Raw genomic sequence first — 23,334 nt, forward strand, 5'->3', positions numbered from 1 at the left:
TCCGAGCCCCAGAGGAGAGGCATTGAATCGATTAACCGAATAATCAATTAACCGAATGAAATAGTGCTTGCCCATCTCCTTTGGATAATCGAGGTTCCTCTGTACCTCCTTTTTCTTGACCAAAGCCTCAATATCTCTCATCATCCAGTGTTCCCTATGCCTGTCAGCCCTTCCCCTCACACTAACAGGAGCCTGTTGTCTCTGAGCTCTCATGAACTTGCTTTTGAAATTCTCCCACTTACCAGGCATCCCTTTTTACTTGCTAACAGCCTCCCCCAATCAATTTTGAAATTTCCTATATCATACCATCAAAATTGGTCTTGCCCCAATTTAGAACTTTGACTTGTCAATCAGGCTCATCCTTTTCCATATTAATTTAAAACTAATGGAATTATGATCACTGGTCCCAAAGTGCTCTTCCACTAACACCTGCAGTCACTTGCTCTGCCTTATCTCCCAAGAGGAGGTCATGTTTTCTCTAGTAGGGCCAGCTACATATTGATTGAGAAGGTTTCTTGAACACTTTTAAATTTCTCCTCAGCCAAGCCTTTCAGAGTATGGCAGTCCCAGGCTATGTTTAGAAAGTTAAAATCCCCTACTATTAAGAAGGTGGGACCTGCACATTAAGGACGGGTTGCACTTAAACTGGACGGGCACCAATATCCTGGGCGGGTGATTTGTTAGAGCACCTTGGGAAGATTTAAACTAGTTTGGCAGGGGGATGGGAACCAGAGCTACAGATCAGAGGAGGGGATTGTTGTTGAATAGGCAGAAATAGAATGCAGAGAGTCTGTCAGGAAGGATACACAGTTGATAGAACAAAGGGATGGGTTAAAGTGTGTCTGTTTCAATGCAGGGAGTGTCAGGAATAAGAGTGATGAATTTAGAGCATGGATCAGTACTTGGATCTATGATGTTGTGGCCATAATGGATTTCACAGGGGCAGGAATGGTTGCTGGATTTTCCAGGGTTTAGATCTTTTTAAAAAGAACAGGGAGGGAGGTAAAAGAGGAGGGGGAGTAGCATTGTTAATTAGAGAGTGCATCACAGCTGGAGAAAAGAAGGTTGTTGAGGAGGGTTTCTCTACTGAGTCATAATGGGTGGAAGTCAGTAACAGAAAAGGATAGTCACTTTATTGGGTGTTTCCTATAGACCCCCCAATACAGCAGAGCAATAGAAGAATAGATTGTACAGCAGATCTTGGAAATGCACAGATGTAACAGAGTTGTTGTTATGAGTGACTGCAACCTCCCCAATATTGATTGGAACCTCCTTAGTGCAGATGGTTTGGATGGAGCCGATTTTGTCAGGTGTGTACAGGAGGGAGTCCTGACTCAATATACAGATAGGCCAACTGGGGGGAGGTCACATTGGATTTGGTGTTCGGCAATAAGCCAGGGCCAGGTATCAGATTCTCAGTGATAGAGCATTTCAGTGACAGTGACCACAACTGCCTCACCTTTACCAATGCCATGGAGAGGGATAGGAGCAGACAGTATGGGAAGATATGTAATTGGGGGAGGGGAAATTATACTGCTGCTAGACAGGAGCTGTGGAGTATAAATTGGGAACAATTGTTCTACGGGAAAGGCACAACAGAAATGTGGTCTCTGTTTAAGGAACACTTGTTGTGAATGTTGGATAACTGTCCCACTGAGACAGGCAAGGAGTGGTAAGGTGAAGGAGTCTTGGATGAGAAGAGCAGAGGTGCTTTTCATCAAAGGGAAGAAGAAAGCTTACTTAAGATTGAGGAAGCAAGGACCTGGTACAGTTTAGAGGATTACAGGGTAGTGAGGAAAAAACTCAAAATGGACTGAGGAGAGCTAGGAGGGGGCACGAAAAGGATTTGGCGGGAAGGATTAGGGTAAACCCAAAAGCATTCTACACGTACGTGAGGAAGAAGAGAATGATCAGAGACAGGGTAGAGCCGATCAGGGATAGTGGACAGAACTTGTGTCTGGAGTCTGAAGAGGTAGGAGAGACCCTAAATGAGTTTTTTGCTTCACTATTCACTGGATAGAGTGACCTTGTTGATAGTGAGAACACCATGGACCAGGTTAATAGGCTTGAACAGATTGATATTAAAGAAGTGGATGTGCTGGAAATTCTGGAAAGCATCAAAATAGATAACTCCCCAGGGCCAGACCAGATATATCCAAAATTACTACGGGAGAAGAGGAATGAGATTTCTGCACCTCTGGCAACGACTTATGCATCCTCACTCTCCATGGGGGTAGTACTGCATGATTGGAGGGAACAGGAAATCCCTGGGAATTACAGACCAGTCAGTCTTACATCCATGGTAAGCAAGATACTGGAAAGGATTCTGAGAGATAGGATTTATGACTATGTAGAAAACATAGTTTGATTAAAGATAGTCAGCATGGCTTTGTGAGGGGCAGGTCATGCCTCACCTAGTTATGATTATTTTGAAGACTTGACGAGATAAGTTGAGGAAGGTCGAGTAATGGATGTGGTGTACATGGATTTTAGTAAGGTATTTTATAAGGTTCCCCACAGTAGACTCATTCAGAAAGTTGGGAGGTATGGGATACAGGGAAATTTGGCTGTCTGGATACAGAATTGGCTGGCTGAAAGAGGACAGCAAATGGTAGTAGGTGGAAAGTATTCCACCTGGAGGTTGGTGACCAGTGGTATCTCACAGGCATCTGTTCTTGGGCCTCTGCTCTTTATAGTTTTTATAAATGACTTGGATGATGAAATGGAAGGGTGGGTTAGTAAGTTTGCCAATGTCACAAAGGTCGGTGGTGCTGTAGATAGTATCAAGGGCTGTTGCAGGCTGCCACATTAAATTGACAGGATGCAGGGTTGGGCTAAGATGGAGTTCAACCTAAATGCAAAGTGATTCATTTTGGAAAGTCGAATTTGAATGCTGAATACTGGGTTAAAGGTAGGGTACTTGCCAGTGTGGAGGAACAGCGAGATCTTGGGATCCACGTACACAGATTCCTCAAAGTTGCCACCTAAGTTGATAGGGTTGTTAAAAAGGCATATAGTGTTTTGGCTTCCATTAAGAGGGGAATTGAGTTTAAGAGTTGTGAGGTTTTGCTGCAGCTCTACAAAACCCTGGTTAGACCACACTTGGAATATTGTGTCCAAATCTGGTTGCCTCATTATAAGAAGGATGTAGATGCTTTAGAGAGGGTGCAGAGGAGATTTACTAAGATGCTGCCTAGATTGGAGGGCTTGTCTTATGAAGAGAGGTTGAGTGAGCTTGGGGTCGTCACACTGGAGAGAAGAAGGAAGAGAGATGACTTGTTAGAGGTGTACAAGATAATGAGAGGCATAGAGACAGTAAATAGCCAGAGATGTTTCCCCAGAGCAGAAATGGCTGTCACAAGGAGTCATAATTTTAAGGTGATTGGAGGAAAGTATACGGGAGATGTCAGAGGTAGGTTCCTTATGCAGAGAGTGGTGGGTGCTTGGAATGCACTTGCAGAGGTGATAGTAGCGTCAGATACATTAGGGAGGCGTTTGGTATGCTTTCCTTTATTGGTCAGAGTATTGAGTACAGGAGTTGGGAGGTCATGTTGCGGCTGTACAGGACATTGGTTAGGCCACTGTTGGAATATTGCGTGCAATTCTGGTCTCCTTCCTATCGGAAAGATGTTGTGAAACTTGAAAGGGTTCAATGGGTATATGAATAGGAAGGGTTTGGTGGGATATGGGCCGGGTGCTGGCAGGTGGGACTAGATTGGGTTGGGATATTTGGTCGGCATGGACGGGTTGGACCGAAGGGTCTGTTTCCATGCTGTACATCTCTATGACTCTATGGACAAACACATGGATGCAGTAAATTGAGGGGAGTGTCGGTTAGATTGATCTTCGATTAAGATAAATGATTGGCACAACATTGTGGGCTGAAGGGCCTATACTGTGCTGTTCTGTTCTATGTTCTATTACAACTCTATTATTCTTACAGCTATCTGCAATCTCCCTATATATATAGATGCTACTCAATTTCCCGCTGACTACTGTGGGGCCAATAGTACAATCCTATCATAGTGATTAGCCCCTTGTTATTTCTCAGTTCCACCCATTTGGCTTCACTGGATGATCCTCCAGGAATGTTCGCTTAAAGTACTTGCGTAATGTTTTTCTTAATCATAAAAGACACTTCCCTTCCTCTCTTGCCTTCCCTTCTATCCTTCTTAAAGCGTTTATGTCTCAGAACATTGAGCGGCCAATCCTCTCCCTCCCTTAGCCATATTTCTGTAACAACTATGATACTCTAGCCCCATGTTCCCAACTCTTACCCTGAGTTCATCTACCTGACCTGCCTTACCTCTCACATTGAAATAAATGCATTTTAATTCATGAATCTTCCTTGTTCTCTGCGAACTCTTGCCTGCCTTCTATATTAAACTTGCTCTTTCTGTACCAGCCATAACCTTCCTCTTGTCTTAATGCTGCTTAGGGTCCCAATGACCTGTTTAAGCCTTTACTTGATTGATACCTGGAATAAGTGTTTGTGTGATGAGGAAAGATTTAGCAGGTGTGTTTGTTTCTGCTGGACTTGAGACATGCATAGGATCTTGAATGGTATTAACTAGGTGGATGTGGCAAGGAAGTTTCTTCTTGCAGTCAATCTAGAACAAGGAGGTACCGCTTTAAAATTAAGGGATGTCCTTTCGTATCAGACTTTCTTTCCGTTTTAGATGAGGCATGAATTTGGAACTTTCTTCCCTAGAAGGCATCCAATGTGGGGTCACTTTTAAAGCAGAGGTGGATAGATTCTTGTTAGGCAAGGGAATAAGAGTTATGGGAGTAGAAAGAAATGTGGAATCTATCATGATCTTATTGACCTGCAACATGATGCAGAGGTTGAATAAACTTCTTCTCCAATTTGGTATGTTGAAGGTACACTACTGATGTTTTATCCACCTCAAAGCTAAGGAATTCTTTTCATCTTCCTGTGGTGCAGTTGTAGTGTCCCTTCTCCTGGACCAGGAAGCCCAGGTTCAAGTCCCACCTGGTCCAGAAGTGTGTAATAACATGGTGATTAGAAGAATTTGAGTCAAAAGTGTGGTGCTGGAAAAGCACAGCATCCAAGGGCCAGAAGAGTCGATGTTTCGGGCATAAATCCTTCATCAACAATTCCTGAAGGGCTTATGCAGTAGACGCCGACTCTCCTGTTCCTTTGCTTGACTTGCTGTGCTTTTCCAGCACTCACTTTTTGACTCTGATCTCCAGCATCTGCAGTCCTCACTTTCTCCTGATTAGAAGAGTTGGTGAAGAAGGAAAGAAACGTTTCTTCCTGTCTCAAGTGTTGATTCCCTCCGTGTGAACTCCTAACATGTGTGTTTTTGCTGAGTGTGGTTACTCACCATCTCCCAACACCTGCGAAACTCCCTGAACACATACCCTTTAGACGCACTAGCTTTCGGAGGGCTGCTCCTTCATCAGGTGATTGCACAGCCAGCTGATGAAGGAGCGGCGCTCGAAAAGTTAGTGCTTCCGAGTAAACCTGTTGGACCATAACCTGGTGTTGTGTGATTTTTAACTTTGTACACCCCAGTCCAACACCGGCATCTCCAAATAATGAGTTTAAACGCCGCGGCTACCCCGAACGGGTTGCGTGGTTGCAGCTTTACAATCCCGCGTTGCATATCTCTGTCTCTCCGGTCGGGTGCTAAGCGAATGCAAACAATGCCTTTTGGACCTCCAGGTTTGTGGGGGGAGAGAAACAGGATTCCAAATTCTCCCGCCCACGTGCTCGCGCAGGACCAGGCACTGGTGTCTCTGCGTTTGTGTGCGTGTGTGTGAGGGCGGGCGCGCGCGCGCCGGCGGCTGGCTTGGAGGGGTGTGAGCCGCGTGCGCGCGCCGGCCCGGGGAGATGCAGTGCGCGCGCCGCCCGCTGATCGCGCGTTCTCTGCCTGTCTCTGCCTCTCTCTCTCTCACCTGCAGCACGAGGAAGCGATCGGAGCCGCAGCGCTGGTCAGCTGCAAGCTGCTGCTACCTGGAAGACAGCAGTCACCGCACCGAGAGGCAGAGACAGAGGGAGGGAGCTCGGGGCTACACCTGGTGTTGTGCATCGCCGGCGAAAATCACCATCGAACATTTATCTGGAGGAAGAACAAGATCTAGCCGGGGAGTGTAAAAGACAGACAGAGAGAGAGAAGTGGAGCCTGCAATACCCTCAGAGGCTGCGAATGCTTGATTTAACTTGGTTCAACAACGGGCACTCGGAATTTGGGGCTAAAACAAAAAAAAAGTAAGATGGCACGGCAGTAGAAATGTTAGAATCTGGATAAACTTTTTCTTTGGGGGGGGATCGGAGGATCTCTTTTGAAATAAAGACCTCTTAAAACCCCGCAAGGCTGTATAAATTTGTGCAAACCACCCTGCAGAGGAGGCAAAAGGAGGACGATCGCCTGCGAAGCGGGTTGCTGCAGATCGAGAACTAGTAACAATGCTCTTGTGCGCATTTCCAGAGGGGCAACGAATTAGGATTTCTTTGTCTGGCACTCAAAGCTAGTTCCCCTCTCCTTCCGTCTATTGGGCAGGTAGTGGCAGGGAGCTAAAGCACGCACGGCGAGAGAACCAAGTTAAGGTTGTCAGAGTATTAATCTGGCCAGTTACCCATATTATGTCCGCACTTCGAAGAAAATTTGGTGACGATTACCAAGTAGTGACCACCTTGTCCAGTGGCTCTGGATTTAATCAGCCACCCAAGAAAAAGAGGCAGAGGTTTGTAGATAAGAACGGGCGTTGTAATGTGCAGCACGGGAACCTGAGCGGCGAAACTAGCCGTTATCTTTCGGATTTATTTACCACATTAGTTGATTTGAAATGGCGCTGGAATTTGTTCATTTTTATTCTCACATACACGGTGGCTTGGCTCTTTATGGCGTCGATGTGGTGGCTAATCGCTTATATCCGCGGCGATCTCAACAAAGCTCACGATGAGAAGTACACCCCTTGTGTTGCCAACGTCTACAACTTTCCTTCTGCCTTCTTGTTCTTTATTGAGACGGAGGCCACCATCGGTTACGGATACAGGTACATCACTGACAAATGTCCAGAGGGGATCATTCTTTTCCTCCTTCAGTCCATTCTGGGCTCCATTGTGGATGCATTTTTGATCGGTTGCATGTTTATAAAAATGTCTCAACCCAAGAAGCGAGCAGAGACGTTGATGTTTAGTGAACATGCGGTGATTTCCATGAGAGATGGTAAACTGACTCTGATGTTCAGAGTGGGAAACCTCCGCAACAGCCATATGGTGTCGGCACAGATACGCTGTAAATTGCTCAAAGTAAGTAAGTGATACTCATACAAGACAACGTGTGTTTCAATAAATATGCGTATGTTCCAGATATCCAGGTATCTTAAAGTGCTTTTGCGTTTTGTACACGTTTATCATAGGGATTTTATATAGAATTTGGGAAAGGTTGGATTTATTGGATTGCGTGGGCTTCTAAAAGATTCTTTTCAAATCAACATTGCAGAATCTTGTCAGAGGCTGTCTTAATGTGGGTGAGATCCCAGTGCATATTTTCTGTAACATGCGGGTGGAGGGGGTGGAATAACCATGCTCCAGCCAAATATTTTCATATCGACATTACGGGGTAGTTCATTTGGCTCATCATTTGCCATGTTTCCGCTTCACATTCATGCTACTTCACTACGGATCTAATTATTTTCTCTCCAAACCATGAATTATTGAACTGGCAATTCATTCCTTCTGGTTGCGATAAAGAAATCGGAGTCTCGCCCCCACTCCCCCTAAAAAAAGCCTTAACATTAGAGATTGGATTAAAAATCCTCCCACTGAGGGTACATTGGGAATTCACTGGGACCACAGGATGCTCGAAGCAAAAGACACTGGCAAATCAGAATCTATCCAACCCTGAGATTCATCCTGAACCCCCGTTGGCTTAATTCGTGTTAAAAATACACACATGTTTTCAAGTGTTTTGCACACGGAGCTCAAAACCCATTGGCGCACTAACTATTTTGTCCCTATGGATACAAGTGGATCCAGAAACTAAAATCATAATTAGCCAAAACTGAAAATTTTTGCCTTTCTACCCACTGGTTTTCAGACGAGCTGCTTAATAAAAATCAGTATTCCAATTTAGAGTTACAAATAGACACAGCAGTTGAATGAATACCATTCTGCTTGTAAGTATCGCAACCACTAGTAAAAATGATGGACTAACAATTGAATTGGAGGCCACTTTGCATTTAGATCAAGTTATGGTGCGAACGCATCGGTGATTGCGTGAAATATTTTGTCCTTAAAGAAGAAATAATGAGATTCTAAACACATTAAATTGAAAATCTTTACAGTATTTAATTTCTAGCACAAATTTAGTTGTAGCTATTTTAATATCAAGTTTTAGCATATATGATTACATTTCCACACGTTCTTTGATTTGTCGAATCGATTCGCAAAATACTATACTATAAAGCGATATAAAATGAACTAAAGTACAAGATGGGTTTAAAATCAATAAAGAGACTTGTGGCCTGTATGATCATTGACCATTTCCACCCCCCCCCCCCCCCCGAAAAAAACACACACAAGCAAACGTTCAGATACGTGAAAGGTAAAGGGTGTGCAGAGGAACCGATTTAAGAATGCGTAGGTACTTTAAAAGACCAACCACCGTTGGTCTCACTCTTTGGGATCTAACTGTCGTTGTTGTCGACAGTCATTGCACTTTAAACTTTGAAGTAGTTAATTGTTTGTGGTGTGGCCGGAAACTTTCTCCGCAGATGGCAGGAATCAGTAGTGTGTGTGTGTCGAACATTCACGTTGCTTAAATTGCTCGCATAAGTGGACCACTGATATAACTGAGAAAGTTTCCCCAAAGGCGAGTTTTTATTCTAAATAGCTAACTACAAATCCAGTAAGGTAATGATAAATGCAGAACCCAAGGACCTTCGGTTAGCGGTTTTATTCACTAAGGAATTGAAAACGTCCAAAAATGAATCTTCGATCGAGTGAAGCTTAGAAACTAGAATGTAATCTTAACCCTCTTTACACAGGACTGAGTAATGGTTGAGCGAAGCGCATTTGCGAGTTAATACTTTTCGAACTAATAGTTAAGGATGTCGAAAAATAATCGATGATTTCCTGGACGGTATACAGACTGTAACGTATTCAGGCGCGATCTATTTCGTGATTCTGGCAGGAAATGTTATGATTCTCACTTTAAAAAATGTAATTTTTCTTGTTATACACAAACCCCATTCTTTAATCTGGATCACTGAACATGAATAGAAAACGTTTTCACTCAAATTATTGATTGGGCAGCGGGTTGGCGGTGATGTAAAGCGCTTTCAGAATGTCTTGACGAGTAGCTGGTCCAATGTTGATGTCTTCTCTCCACGCTTGTCTAGTCTCGGCAGACGCCCGAGGGTGAATTCTTGCCCCTCGATCAACTAGAACTGGACGTGGGATTTAGCACAGGGGCAGATCAGCTTTTCCTCGTCTCCCCACTCACTATCTGCCATGTGATTGATAGCAAGAGCCCTTTCTACGACCTCTCCCAGCGATCAATGCAAACGGAGCAATTCGAGATAGTCGTTATCCTTGAGGGAATCGTCGAAACGACTGGTGAGTGAAACGACCTGCACTTTCAACAAAGCTTAAGTGCCTGCGAATCCCTTTGGGAATCGCACTGTGATCAAGTAACTGTAGAAGGAGCTAACGTTTTGTGAAAAAAAAAATCAGCGTGGAAGTGCAGGGCAATACCTTAGTTGGAACATGACTGCTGCAGATATGACGATTCAAAAATGAAGTCAACAAATTTAAAATTTCTGCTCATTAGTATAAATCAGTCAACCAACCATTTATCATTGTGAATAATCAAAAATAATTGCAACATGTTATCATACTCAGGATATTAAAAAAGGAGTAATGGATTTCAATTTAACTGTACAATGCCAATGGGCATATCCCTTCCTGACTATCTCCACAAATTAATACTTTTTAATGTCAAAATATTGCTAAAGGCTATAAACCAAGTTCCACCTCATTAGTTCAAGTTTCAATTAGTTACTTTATCAGAAAATCAGCATGGTTCTTAAAGTTTTATTCATGAAAAAATTAAAGAGACTGTAGGTGATGTTGGTGTTACTTTAAGCCCTTTAATAATTTGCTTGAATAATGTCATTAGATAATCTTGTTTAGTTTTGAAATATCCACAGTGTTCATAAGCATATTTTATCATGTTTCTGAGTAGCTTTCAGAATACAGTTAAATCAGATACTTTGTGGGATTTTTTTTTCCTTCAGGAGAACAAGTGTAGTTGGGAATCAAATTGGTTACATACATTTAAAAAGTTCTTAAATATTACTTTAAAGTAAACATCAGCTTGCAGGGAAGAATGTTTTGTTTCTTATTCAGCAGGTAGAAGATTCATATTATGGAACCTCGGTTGGAATTTTTCAAATGTAGAATGATATTAGGAATAATCATATATAAAGTGCAGACTGTGAGTGAAGGGGATTTTGCAAAAGGTCGAGTAGTACACATGAATGAAGGATTGATACACAACAATGTAGTTGAATTATTTGACAAATCTTTTACAATACTGTAATGGAGCATTATTGTCATGTTTTGCTGTAGATTTTAAAGTATGACTGCTTCATCTATCGTTTTCTGAAAAAAAAAGTCATTTAGTTATTGTATGTGACCATTTATTTTTCAATGGGATGGCACGTCCTTTAGAACAGTGGAAGTGGGTTTTTTTATACTTTGTATTAACTATTTGAATCCTAGTATCCCATTAATGGAAATTTCAAGAGGATTGTATTTATTGTATGAATTTAAACCAATGTGTTGTAATGATGTTGCATACATGTGATGGAATCATGTTATCACATTTAGTGTTAGCATTGTAATGTTCATTGAAAAGGCAAATTTGCCTAAGTTATAATGTATGATAAAGGCATACCATCTTTATAGCAGCAGTTGTCTTTAAAAGTGTCTTAGAAGATGCACCATCAGACTTTTGAACAGAATCTACAGGACCTGATTAAACATGCAATGTTTATCATTGCTTTAATTAATTTAGCAAAATTTACACGTGGACACCAATGTTCCCCTTAAGCTACCCAGGCACATGGGTACATGGCTATGCTACAATCTGAATGCACCATGCAGGGACCAGCAGGTTGTACAGTAGCAGTGTTTCCTTTTATGCTATGCTTAAATATGATTACGTAGCAATTTCATAAGGACCGCTAGTGCAACAGATGAAGCACAAAAGAGGGAAATGAAGCAGACATTGACAGGCCTAACTGATAGCTTCATATACAACTATCAAAGAAGACATTTAGTCCTATGAAACGACATCCTGTGATCTGGCTTGAATTTTAAAAACATGTTAAGACACATTATTCTTCACTACAAATCGAATGTACTTCATTCTTCTCAAATCCCAGGACTGTTTTTTAAATCTCGATGTCTTTGTATGCCACTGATGTCTTTTTCTGCATTGATGGTTCACCTGGAACTAGAATGGTACAGAAAGAGGCATCTAAGAGGATAAGCATTACTTTCATTTTTTATTTGCTCCTGTAATCTTTGGTATGTTTTTTATGTGCTTATGCATTTTATTGTGAAGCCTACTTTTAGTCCAACACCTTTCCTGCTGCAGTATAATTCAGATTAAGAATTTATGGTAGAAATTATTGATAGTAAACATAGATATTCTACTGCTGTAGCACTGCATATTGTTGATCAAGTGCATGATATCACTGCATTATCAGTCCATATTCAGATTTTAAGTTTACATAGCATGTCTGGTGCTGCTATTCACCTAAGTAACAGGACAATAGAAAATTATAACGGTTGACTTGTCAAATAAATGACAACATTATACTTGCCAGTTCTAAATTGATGGAAACCCACACTTTGATATTGAATATTTCATATTGATTTGATGCATATCATATTTCAAAGTACTGCATTTCAAATAATGATAACATTGATTCATTCACATTGAATAAAAGCTTAGTTATTTTGGATTGATATGATAATTAGTCATTTGATCTGATTTATTTTAAATACTCTGCCATCATTTTCCATTGTGTACTGTGGTTGTAGTACTGTTCCAAGTCAATGAAATAAATTTGCTTCTTCTGTTTGATTGATCAGAATTGAAAAGCTTAAAAACTTTTTCACTATCATCTGTGATTGCAACATGCTTGATTTGATTGAGAGAATGGGCAAGAAAAGATGTATCTTAGTTTATAGAGTGGTATACTATGATATCTTTTGTTCGATCAGAAGTTGAATGATTCCCTGTGCCATCTCAGAAAGGCTGAGTGAAGCTAAAGTATCTCCTTAATAATATTGAAGACATCGACATATACCACCCATAAACTATTCATGTTGACGTTAGGGGCTTAGGATTATATCACCTGCCTTCTATATCTGGGGATTATTATGTAGAATAATGGGAAATTCAAGAAGAATTTGTAAAATAAGGTGGATTGTAGCACGTATCAATATTTTATTAAGTGATGTTAATTGATGTCATTGGAAATTTGAAAACATAAAATAATACTGTCAGAGTAATTTGAGAAGAATTGTACTTCTCACATTTCTAGATTTAATTAGTCAACAATGTGTCAATATTAGGCTGAAGTCTCTCAATTTTCGGCAAAGCTGTTTCAAGTCATATTCATGACAGCCAGTCCACCATAGCTCATGTTGACCTCCCTCATGCAATCTTCCATTTTTCATCTGAATTATACAACCCATCTCTTTGTTCCCAATCTCATAGAATTGAGGGTATGAGAGACAGCTGCTTGATAATGCCTGGACTTAGCAATGTTCAGCTCAGAGAAAGATGTTGGAGATCAGAGTTGAGAGTGTGGCGCTGGAAAAGCACAGCAGGTCAGGCAGCATCCAAGGAGCAGGAGAATCGACATTTTGGACACAAGCCCTTCATCAGGAATCAGACTCATTCCTGATGACGGTCTTGTGCCTGAAATGTCAGTTCTCCTGCTCCTTGGATGCTGCATGGTCTGCTGTGCTTTTCTAGCATGACGCTCTCGACTTAGCAATGTTCACCCCACAGGAGCCATATTTAAGCCCCAGCACCATAACAGTCCAGCTGTGCCCTTCCTGTGGTGGCCTTTCAGAGTTGTCTCTGAGGGAATGGTCCGATGGGCATTATTTGGTTCTTCAGTTTGCTGTTAGAGACCTGGAAACGCTAGTGGACAGGGTGAAAGAGGGGAGAACAGTGTTGTATCCTGTTAACCAGCAAAAGAGGCAATGACTCCAAACAGCCAGCCTGAACCAAGATATCAGCTGGGTCAGTGTTGTGTGCCAAGTGAAATTCAAGGCACAGTAGTGTAGAAAGGAGGTTAATGATCTTCAACTGTATATTATGGACTAGACGTCCCCCCCCCCCCAAGTACATTAGGAAGGAATCCTGATGAAGGGCTTTTGCCCGAAACATCGATTGTCCTGCTCCTCGGATGCTGCCTGACATGCTGTGCATTTCCAGCACCACTCTAGTCTTGACTTTGACCTCCAGCATCTGCAGTGAAGATAGCCAAGATCCTAACTCTTATTTTTTTTAAAGGCAAGTTTATGGCGCTGTGTTCCAGATATAATTCTTGAATTGGTTCAACACTAAACTTAAGTCAGAACAAACTTTATTCTTATGACATAGTTAGCATTTAGTAAAGTGAAGAATTGACATAATTTTACTCAATGGAAATACTGAGAATAATATATTATTTAAACAATAATCATCAACTGTTCCAATATAGGCAGCATCCCATAACCAGCCCCTCTGGCAAAAAATATAATTCAGCAAAACATTTATTATTCTCAAATTCTGTCTCTTCAGTCCAGAAGAAAGAAACACTGAAAGAAATAATCTTCCCCTTTTTGATTTTTATGTGGAAGTCTCGTCTGAGACTTCACTCTTGCAACAGAGAATTCAAGCTTTTAGTTCCAGCAGCCAGCAGAAACCTTCTCACTGACTAAAAACAAAACTAAGAACCTTACTGGGTCTGTGTGAGCCCTGATCCCACTCACTCATGACTCTTTTGCTCTACTTAAAACAAAAACATCCAGGGAGAACACAAAGATGTTTACCAAATGCCTGTTTGAAGGAGATATTTTGGCACCACTGTGACAATACCGTTCTACAACAGAAACAGGACACACCAGATGTCTTAAAGGCACAGTACTGTCACATGTTCAGTAAGTGCTGCCACCTTCACTCTGTTACCTCATATTCATTGAGCCATCATTCTCTCCAACTCTGCCATTGCACATGCCTGTCACCAAGGTTCATGATGACAATTCTCTTTATTACATGCATGATGTTTGCTCAGTGGCTGTCACCTAATTTATTTTCATTAACTACTAACCCTCTTTGCTTCCTACTCACTCATTGAGGCCACCTCATCACCTTACCTGCCTCTGCATCACCACTAAAGCCCTACAGTCAAACAGCATGGAAACAAACATTAAGTTTCAAAAACAAAAGTAGTCCCATTTTCCTGCATTTTGTCCATATCCCTCTAAATATTTCCTATTCACATACCTGTCCAAATGTCTTTTATATGTTGTAACTACCTGTATCTACCATTTCCTGTGGTAGTTCATTCTACATTTGAACTATCCTATGTGTTAAAAAGGTGCCCTTCAGATCCCTTTTAAATCTTTCTCCTCCAGTTTTGAACTCCCCTACCCTAGGGAAAAGTCCTTTGCTATTCACCTGATCCATGCACCTCATAATTTAATAAATCTCTATATAGTCAACATTGAACCTCCTACGCTGCAGGGAAAAGAAGTCCTGTCCAGCCTTTCCTTATAACTCAAATCCTCCAGTCCCGGCAAAGTCCTTGTAAATCTTTTCTGAATCCTCTCCAATTTAATAATATTCCTCCTATAGTAGGGTAACCAGAACAGTACACAGTATTCCAAATGTGGCCTCACCAACTTCCTGAACAACCCTAACATGATGTCCCAAATCCTAAACTGAATGGTCTGAGCAAGGAAGGCAAGAGTACCAAATGCCGCCTTTACCACCGTGTTTACCTGTGATGCAATTTTCAAAGGACGATGTACCTGAACTCCTCGGTCACGCTGTTTGACAACACTACCCAGGGCCCTATCATTAACTGTATAGGTTCTGCCCTTACCAAAATGTAACACCACACATTTATCCAAATTAAACTCTATCTGCCACTCCTCTGCCCAATTGCTAATTGATCAAGATCCCTTTGTAATCTCAGATAACCTTCTTTACTGTTCACTTTGCCATTAATTTTGCTGTCATCCACAAACATACTAACCATGCTCCCTAAATTCTCATCCAAATCATTTATAAGAATGGCAAACAACAGTGGACCCAGCAACGATCCCTGAGGAATATCGCTGCTCACAGGCTTCCAGTCTGAAAAACAACACTCTAACACCACCCTCTATCTCCTACCACCAAGCCAATTGTGTCCAATTGGCAAGCTCTCTCCGAATTCCATGTGATCTCAATTTATTAACCAGTCTACCATATGGAACCTTGTCAAAGGTTTTACTAAAGTCCATGTGAACAATATCTACCACTCTGCCCTCATCTATCTTTTTGGTCATGTCCTCAAAAACTCAATCAAGTTTGTGAGACACAATTTCCCATGCACAAAGCCATGCTGGTTATCCCTAACCAGTCTTTGCCTTTCCAAATGCATATAAATCCTGTTCTCTGAATCCCCTCCAACAACTTAGCCATCACTGATGTCAAACTTGCTAATCTGTGGTTTCCCAGCCTGTCCTTGCAAACTTTCTTAAGTCTCTCCCACTGTGCCATTGCACGCAAATCTTGTCCATTGGCCATACAGAAGTCATGACAGCACACCAACTGATGTACCTGTAATTTCTGTAATTTTTACACTTTAAGTGCAGGATTGACCTTGCCATCCCCGAACTGTAATTTGATAAGCTGCTTGATTGCCCATTGTGGTACTCTGTAACCAGTCATTAGCTTCCATGTGGCTTGACTTCCATGTAGCTCCTTGGTTGAACCACATGCCCTGTGTTTTCTGTGTAAGCTGCTGGTACATGCTGTAAGTGTGATATTGATGTAACACAGTGCTGTACAGAAACATGTCCACCCTTATGACTGTTTAGTGCTCTAAATCATGGCAAGCTGCCACTTCAGCTCATACTCCAGAAAGAAATACAAGCCATAGAGGCTGGCAGCTTCCAAGTAAGTGCAAAATGAGTGAGCACTAACAGTTAAAGATAAGAGCCAAAAGATGCATCATGTATAAGTGTATGAAATGCATACTGTATCTGCACGCAAAGCAACCTAGCAGAAACAGACAAGGCATAATTGTCCCTCAGCCCCAACATGACATCCTGAAGACTTGAAGTGGTGAGTGAGTCTGAAAGCAGCCATGGTGTTGTAGCGAAGCTGGTAGTTGGCTAATATTGACTTGCTTGAACAAATGTTGGAGAGGATGGTATTAATGGAGAATGGAAGGATGTTGTGGTGAAGAACAGAGTTGGATGAAGGCCTAGAGGAAAAATGGTGAGCTGCTGCCCCGAGGTAGACTCTGACATTCCTGTTGGGAATTGGCACCGTCCAGTTTCTTGGAAAGGAGAGGAGAATTGGAAACTGCATAGAAATGGCATACTTTTAGCTAACAGTGAGCTGCAAATGCATGGAAATAAAGTAGTTATTGTTCATTAGCACAATCTAGAATCGCTGAAAATTGAAATTTTTTTCTTATTATTGAGAATGTTTTTGTCAATTTTACTGGACTGTTTCAAATTTCTCAAAATACCACAGGGATGGAAATTAAAATGCAGACTTCCTGAAGTAAAACAATATTGTGTTCTTGTGTAAATATTTAAAGATTTCTGAGAATCACAGTACTATTTGAATTTCTTACTGGACTTATATAATATTGAAGTCATTCAAACAGTTCATTGATTTTTTAAACATTACATTGTATTTAATTTGTTAAATCATTATAATCAGTACTGACATTAAAGAATTATCCACCCCTCTTATGTACGTTTGGTTCCAGATTAAGTCAAATGCAGAAACTGACTGAATCCTAGTAGCGATGAATGTCCACTATTAAGGTTAATATTATCAATGAGCAAAAAATATGTGATTATTTATTTGCAAAGACTGATTTTGTTTGGATAAAAGTAGGCATATTGTACAGAATAGATAACCAATATGTAGGGAGTTTATTGTACAACAGCTCCCTGGTTCTGACACTGGGCTTATGTCATCCTGCGCATCATCGTCCGCCACTTCTGCCACCTTCAAACAGACTCCACCACTAGGTATATATTTCCCTCCACATCCCTATCAGCGTTCAGGAGAGGCCATTACCGCCACAACACCTGCATCAACCAATCCCACCGTCCAGTGGCTGAACACTTCAACTCCCCCTCCCACTCCACCAAAGACATGCAAATCCTGGGTCTCCTCCATCACCAAAGCCTAACCACCCAACGCCTGAAGGAAAACCACCTCATCTTCCACCTTGGGACCCTGCAACCACATGGGATTAATGTGGATTTCACCAGTTTCCTCATTTCTCCTCCCCCCAACTTATCCCAGTCCCAAACCTTCATCTCGGCACCTTCCTGTTGACTTGTGCATCGTCTTTCCCATCTATCTGCTCCACCTTCCTCTCCGACACATCACCTTCTCCCCCATCTTCATCTACCTATTGCATTCTCCGCTGCCTTCTCCCCAGTCCCACCCCCCCTCCCATTTATCTCTTTGCTCCTCGAATGCTGCCTGACCTGCTGTGCTTCTCCAGCACCATACTCTCAACTCTAATCTCCAGCCTCTGCAGTCCTCCCTTTCTCCTACCTCAGTGACTCTTTGTTCAAATGTGAATTCCACAAACTCATGTCCCAGGTTCAGAGAGTTTTAGTCCAGGATTTTGATGGGAATTTTTGGCCCACCTTACAAATATAAAATCTGAAAATATTTAATTGTTATCTGTTCCAGCTATTGGCTTCACAACAGCAACTCTGTGAAAGAACAGTGACAGATGCCAAGCCTTTGTACATTGTACACAGTTTCATTCAGGCAGAGTTTCAGTTACTCCTCTGATTTTCATTAATATATTGTGCATTCAGTCTACCCAAGATTTATAAATTTCTTCGGAAGTTAAGTCATACCCTACTCCACCATAATTCTGGAAGGTAAAAATAATCTCAGTCTTGTCCACTCAAAAATGAGTTTGGATATAATCCTTTTCCTTGGACACAAAATCTTCATTTTGGACACCTGATGCATTCAACTCACATTCAACTTCCATGGTCATAAGTAACCTGCAGTGCTGTAAGGGTAGTCACTGCAACCCACCAATATTTTACCCTTTACCTGCTTTATCAACCAGTATGAATTAAAAAAAAGGTTATGTTTGTACTTTCAATGGAATCCAAAAAACCCCTGAAAAAATAGACTTGTCAAAATGTTGTGCTTTGTCCATTTAATTCTATTACACATTTACAGCATTTATAAAATTGGCTTGCACTTTAACGAGAGTGTCAAAGTTAAAAATCACACAACATCAGGTTATAGTACAACAAGTTTATTTGGAAGCACTAGCTTTTGGAGTGCTGCCCCTTCATCAGGTGGATGTGGAGTATAAGATTATAAGACAGAATTTATAGCAAAATATTACAGCGTCATTCAGTGTTATATTGAACAAACCTGGATTGTTAAGTCTTCCATCTTTTAGAATGCAGGTTTCGGTTCATTAATATATAAATCCCATAACTTATTTTCTCAAGATAACTTAAGGTTTTATAACAAAAGGTGTCAGCTTAGCTCAGCTCAGCTCAGCTCAGACAATATATTAAAGGTAAGAGGGCAGACTTTGTTGGTATCCCAATCTTGAGTCAGATTGGTTCTATTTCCAAATTAGAATTTACAAAACATTACATGTATTGACTGCCTGTATTGACTGCTTGCAGATTGTGCATATTTTGAGCAAATTAGGCGCTCACGGAAGCCCTCATAAGAACAAGGTATGATGCTCAACTCATCGATTGCCAGTTCCGATGTGCCACAGGGAGAAATCGTAATGACCTCAGGAGACAGACACAGGTTGCAACCGATAGGGTACTCTTCGTTTTCCGGTACTTCCCGGGATCCGAAAACTATTCCATGTTCTTCACAGCCTGCAACACATTATTGATGAGGATGAGCATCTCGCCAAGATCTTCCCTCTGCCTCCATCTCTCACCTTTAAACAACCACTAAACCTTAAACAGGCAATTGTTTGCAGCAAACTGACCAGCTTTCAGAACAACATCGACCACAACACCATGCAATCCTATCATGTCAACCACTGCAAGACGTGTCAGAGTGTTGACACGGATACCGCCATTACCCATGGAGACACTACCCACCATGTGGCAGTTACTCATATGACTCAGTCAACAGTGTCTATCTCATACACTGCAGGCAAGGATGCCCTGAGGCATGGTAAATTGGCAAGACCAACCAGACATTACGAAAACAGATGAATGGACACTGCGCAACAATCACCAGACGGGGTGTTCCCTCCCAGTCGGGGATATTTGGCCTCAGATCTTTGGGTGACCATCCTCTAAGGTGGACTTCAGGATAGGCAACAATACAAAGTGGTCAAGCAGAGGCTGATAGCCAAGTATCTATGAGGGTGGCTCGGGATCCTGGGTTCATGACACACTACAGGTGACCCCACTACATTATACACTCTCTCACACACACAACCACAAGCTAACATGCATACACATTCTTACATTTTCACACTTACGCAGACCGCCTCTCATACACACGTGTTCTCTCTCATACAAACACATACACCCCCAACACTCACACCCACACACACACTCTTCCACAGGCTTATACTCCATCACTCCCATAAACATACTTTACCAACTTTCACACACACAAACACACACTCTCTCATGTGCAGTCACACACACACACATGCTCTCTCTCTCTCTCTCTCTCTCTGTCTCACACACACACACACACATACAAATCTATGGGGTGAATTTGTAGTTACTGAATTATATTTGCAGATATGTTCTGTTTTGCTCAAAAAGTGCACAATCTGCAGGCAGTCAATATATGTAATATTTTGTAAATGCCACTTTGGAAATAGAACCAGTCTGACTCAAGATTGGGATACAAACAAACTCTAACCTCACACCTTTAATGCATTGACTGAGCTGAGATATCACTTTTTTTGATAAAACCTTAAGTTATCTTGAGGATGTGACTTAAACTAAGTACTGGGATTTACATATTAAATGAACCGAAACCTGCATTCTAAAAGATGAAAGACTTAATAATACAGGTTTGTTCAATGTATCACTGTACTACTCTGTAAACCTTTGGAATAAATTCTCTGTCTGATGATCTTATACTCCACAACCATCTGATGAAGGAGCAGTGCTCTGAACCTTGCGCTTCCAAATAAACCTTCCAAGACTATAACCTGGTGTTGTGTGAATTTTAACTCCACTCTTTTGTAGAAGGGCTTTTGCCTGAAACGTCGATTTTCCTGCTCCTCGGATGCTGCCTGACCTGCTGTGCTTTTCCAGCACCACTCTAATCTAGACTCTGGTTTCCAGCATCTGCAGTCCTTGTTTTTACCTAGTTGATTTTTAACTTTGTCCATCCAGTCCAACACTGGCCCCTCCACATCATAGAGAGTGTGAAAGACATTTATCTCTTTCTGCACCTTCTAGTGTTCTTAATAGCATGCTACTTCTCCCATGTGTTTTTTGATTGGTGAAAATATGCCTCTTTATTTTTACCTCTCTTGTAGTCTTAAATATAATCAATTATTTCAGTCACCAACTTCTGTTATGGCTTACTTCTGTGACATTGCCTTCTTTTCATTGCATTTATATCCTCATTTCATCAGTGTAATCACCCTTCTTACTCCTTATCTGTATACTGTGCTTCCTTTTGGTGTCAGGTTTCTCAAGCATGACTCCCATATGTATAGTCTGATGACTATATCTTCTCCATATTCAGTTTGATTCCGTAAGTTTCCTCCTTATAAAAGGAAGAACAAATGGGAAATAAGAAACTCTTTTCCTTTCTGATATCAAGGCACACAAGATGCAGCAACATAGTTACCATAGCCCACCAGAGCCTTCCTACCCTCCCCTTCCCTCTGACTCCACACCCTCCCTCCCGACCTTCTGCTGTCTGATGCTGAATGTTCCCATTTCAGGCATGACATGCTGTTGAACTCTTCTTCCTTCACCCTTGCTTCCATGCCCAGGCCCCTTTGCCCAGCTCCAATATTCTCCCTCCACCTGGACATCTCCCTCTGGCCTTTACCTGCACTCGATCTGTTCATTTAGAACTATTGACGTGACATTGGTCGCCTCAATTCCTCTGCCACCTTACCCATTCTAGCCTACTCTCCCAGGAACTGACTGCACCCTGAGCTCTCAGATCCAACCATGACTTTGTTATTAAATCTGCTGATAAGGGTGGTGCTGTTGTTGTCTGGCATACCGACCTCTGCATTGAAGAGGCTGAGGGCCAGCTTTCAGATACTTCCTCCTATCTTCCCCTGGATATTGATCTCATGATGGAACATCAGGCCATTGTGTCAACCACAGTCAATGACGTCATTTCATCTGGTGAGCAGCCCTTCACTACCTCCAAGCTGATAGTCTCCCAGTCCCATACAGCTCGCTTCTACCTCCTCCTGAAAACAGGCCTGCCCGGCAGACCCATTGTTTCAGCATGCGCCTGCCACACTGAACTCACCTCTTCCTACCTTGACTCAGTCTTTTCTGCCCTGGTCCAGTCCCTGCCCACTTACATCCACGATTCCTCATTACACCACCTCCTCTTCACTATTGACATGTCTCTTAACATGTCCATTCCCCACTAGGATGGTCTCAGGGCTCTCTGCTTTTTCCTGGAGCAAAGGCCTGACCCATCCCTGTCCACCCTCTTCCGCCTGGCCGAACTCATCGTCACCCTCAACAACATTTCTTTTAATTCCTCTCATTTTCTTCAGGTCAGAGAGGTGGCCATGGGTATCTGCATGGATCCCAGTTATGCCTGTCTCTTTGTGAGTTACTTGGAACATTCCTTATTCCAGTCCTATTTTCGACACCCACCCAGAACTCTCTCTCTTTGCTATATTAATGGTATTGTCAGTGCGGCCTCCCTCTCTTGTCTGGAACTGGAAAAGTTAATCGATTTTGCTTCCAATTTCAACCCCGCTCTCACCTTCCCTTGTTCCATCTCTAACTCCTCCCTTCTCTTCCTCGATATCTCTGTTTCCATTTCTGGGGATAGACAGGTCACCAATATCCACTACAAACCCACCGACTCCCACAGTTACCTGGACTTTCCAGCCACACAATCTGCTTCCTGGAAAAACTTTATTCCATTCTTACAGTTTCTCTGTCTCCATTGCATTTTTTCCATTGATGCCAAATTCGACAAAGGAGTATCCAAAATGCTCACCTTCTTCCTCAACCAAGAATTCACCAGCACCATGGTTCCTCAGCTGGGTCCAACCCATCTCCCACACTTCAGCCCTCACCCCCTCTCTCCCTCCCTCAACAGTGACAGGATCCCTCTTATCCTCACCTTCCATCCCACCAGCATCCAACCCAGAGGATTATCAGCTGCCATTTCCACCATACCAGACACCTCATTTGTCAGCCTTCCACAGGTACCATTCCCTCTGGGACACCCTAGTCCACACTTCCTTCAATCCCAACACTACGCCCCGCAGTCCCACAGCACCTTCCCTTGCGACTGCAGAAGATGCAACACCTGTCTGTTTACTTCCTCCCTCCCCAGTATCCAAGGGCCCAAATGTATCTTCCATGTGAAGCAGCACTTCACCCACACTTCTCACAATCTAGTCTATTGCATTTGCTGCTCACAATGTGATCTGCTGTACATTGGGGAAAGGAAACATTGACTCGGTGACAGCTTCACAGAATGCTTGTTTTCTATTCACAAAAAAGAACCTGAATGTCCAGTGGTGCTGGAAAAGCACAGCAGTCAGGCAGCATCCGAGGAGCAGGAGCCCTTCATCAGGAATAAGGCTGGAAGCCTCGGGAATGGAGAGATAAATAGGAGGGGTGGGGCTGGGGAGAAGGTAGTTGAGAGTGCAATAGGTGGATGGAGGAAGGGGTAAAGGTGATAGGTCAGAGAGGAGGGTGGAGTGGATAAGTGGGAAGGAAGATTGATAGGTGGGACAGGTCATGAGGACGGTGCTGAGCTGGAAGTTTGGAACTGGGGTAAGGTGGGGAGAGGGGAAATGAGGAATCTGGTGAAGTCCACATTGATGCCCTGGGGTTGAAGG

At 42.3% G+C, this 23,334-nt stretch overlaps 1 protein-coding gene across 2 annotated transcripts in view; it reads left to right on the forward strand.

Annotated features, from left to right (window-relative positions):
• Positions 1 to 5,848: 5,848 nt before the first annotated feature.
• kcnj3a (potassium inwardly rectifying channel subfamily J member 3a) overlaps positions 5,849 to 23,334 on the forward strand; it is a 313,643-nt gene continuing 296,157 nt past the window's right edge. Inside the window, exons 1-3 of one of the 2 annotated variants that reach the window (XM_043693783.1) lie at positions 5,849 to 7,279; positions 9,373 to 9,589; positions 18,959 to 19,225. In XM_043693783.1, the coding sequence (XP_043549718.1) occupies positions 6,611 to 7,279; positions 9,373 to 9,589; positions 18,959 to 19,005 (933 nt within the window). In that variant the 5' untranslated portion in view covers positions 5,849 to 6,610 and the 3' untranslated portion in view covers positions 19,006 to 19,225. Of the gene's footprint in view, positions 7,280 to 9,372; positions 9,590 to 18,958; positions 19,226 to 23,334 lie in introns of those variants that run through there. The other variant, XM_043693782.1, reaches the window with a different exon arrangement.

The sequence above is a fragment of the Chiloscyllium plagiosum genome, chromosome 7 (assembly GCF_004010195.1).
Source record: "Chiloscyllium plagiosum isolate BGI_BamShark_2017 chromosome 7, ASM401019v2, whole genome shotgun sequence".
NCBI classification, from domain to species: Eukaryota; Metazoa; Chordata; class Chondrichthyes; order Orectolobiformes; family Hemiscylliidae; genus Chiloscyllium; species Chiloscyllium plagiosum.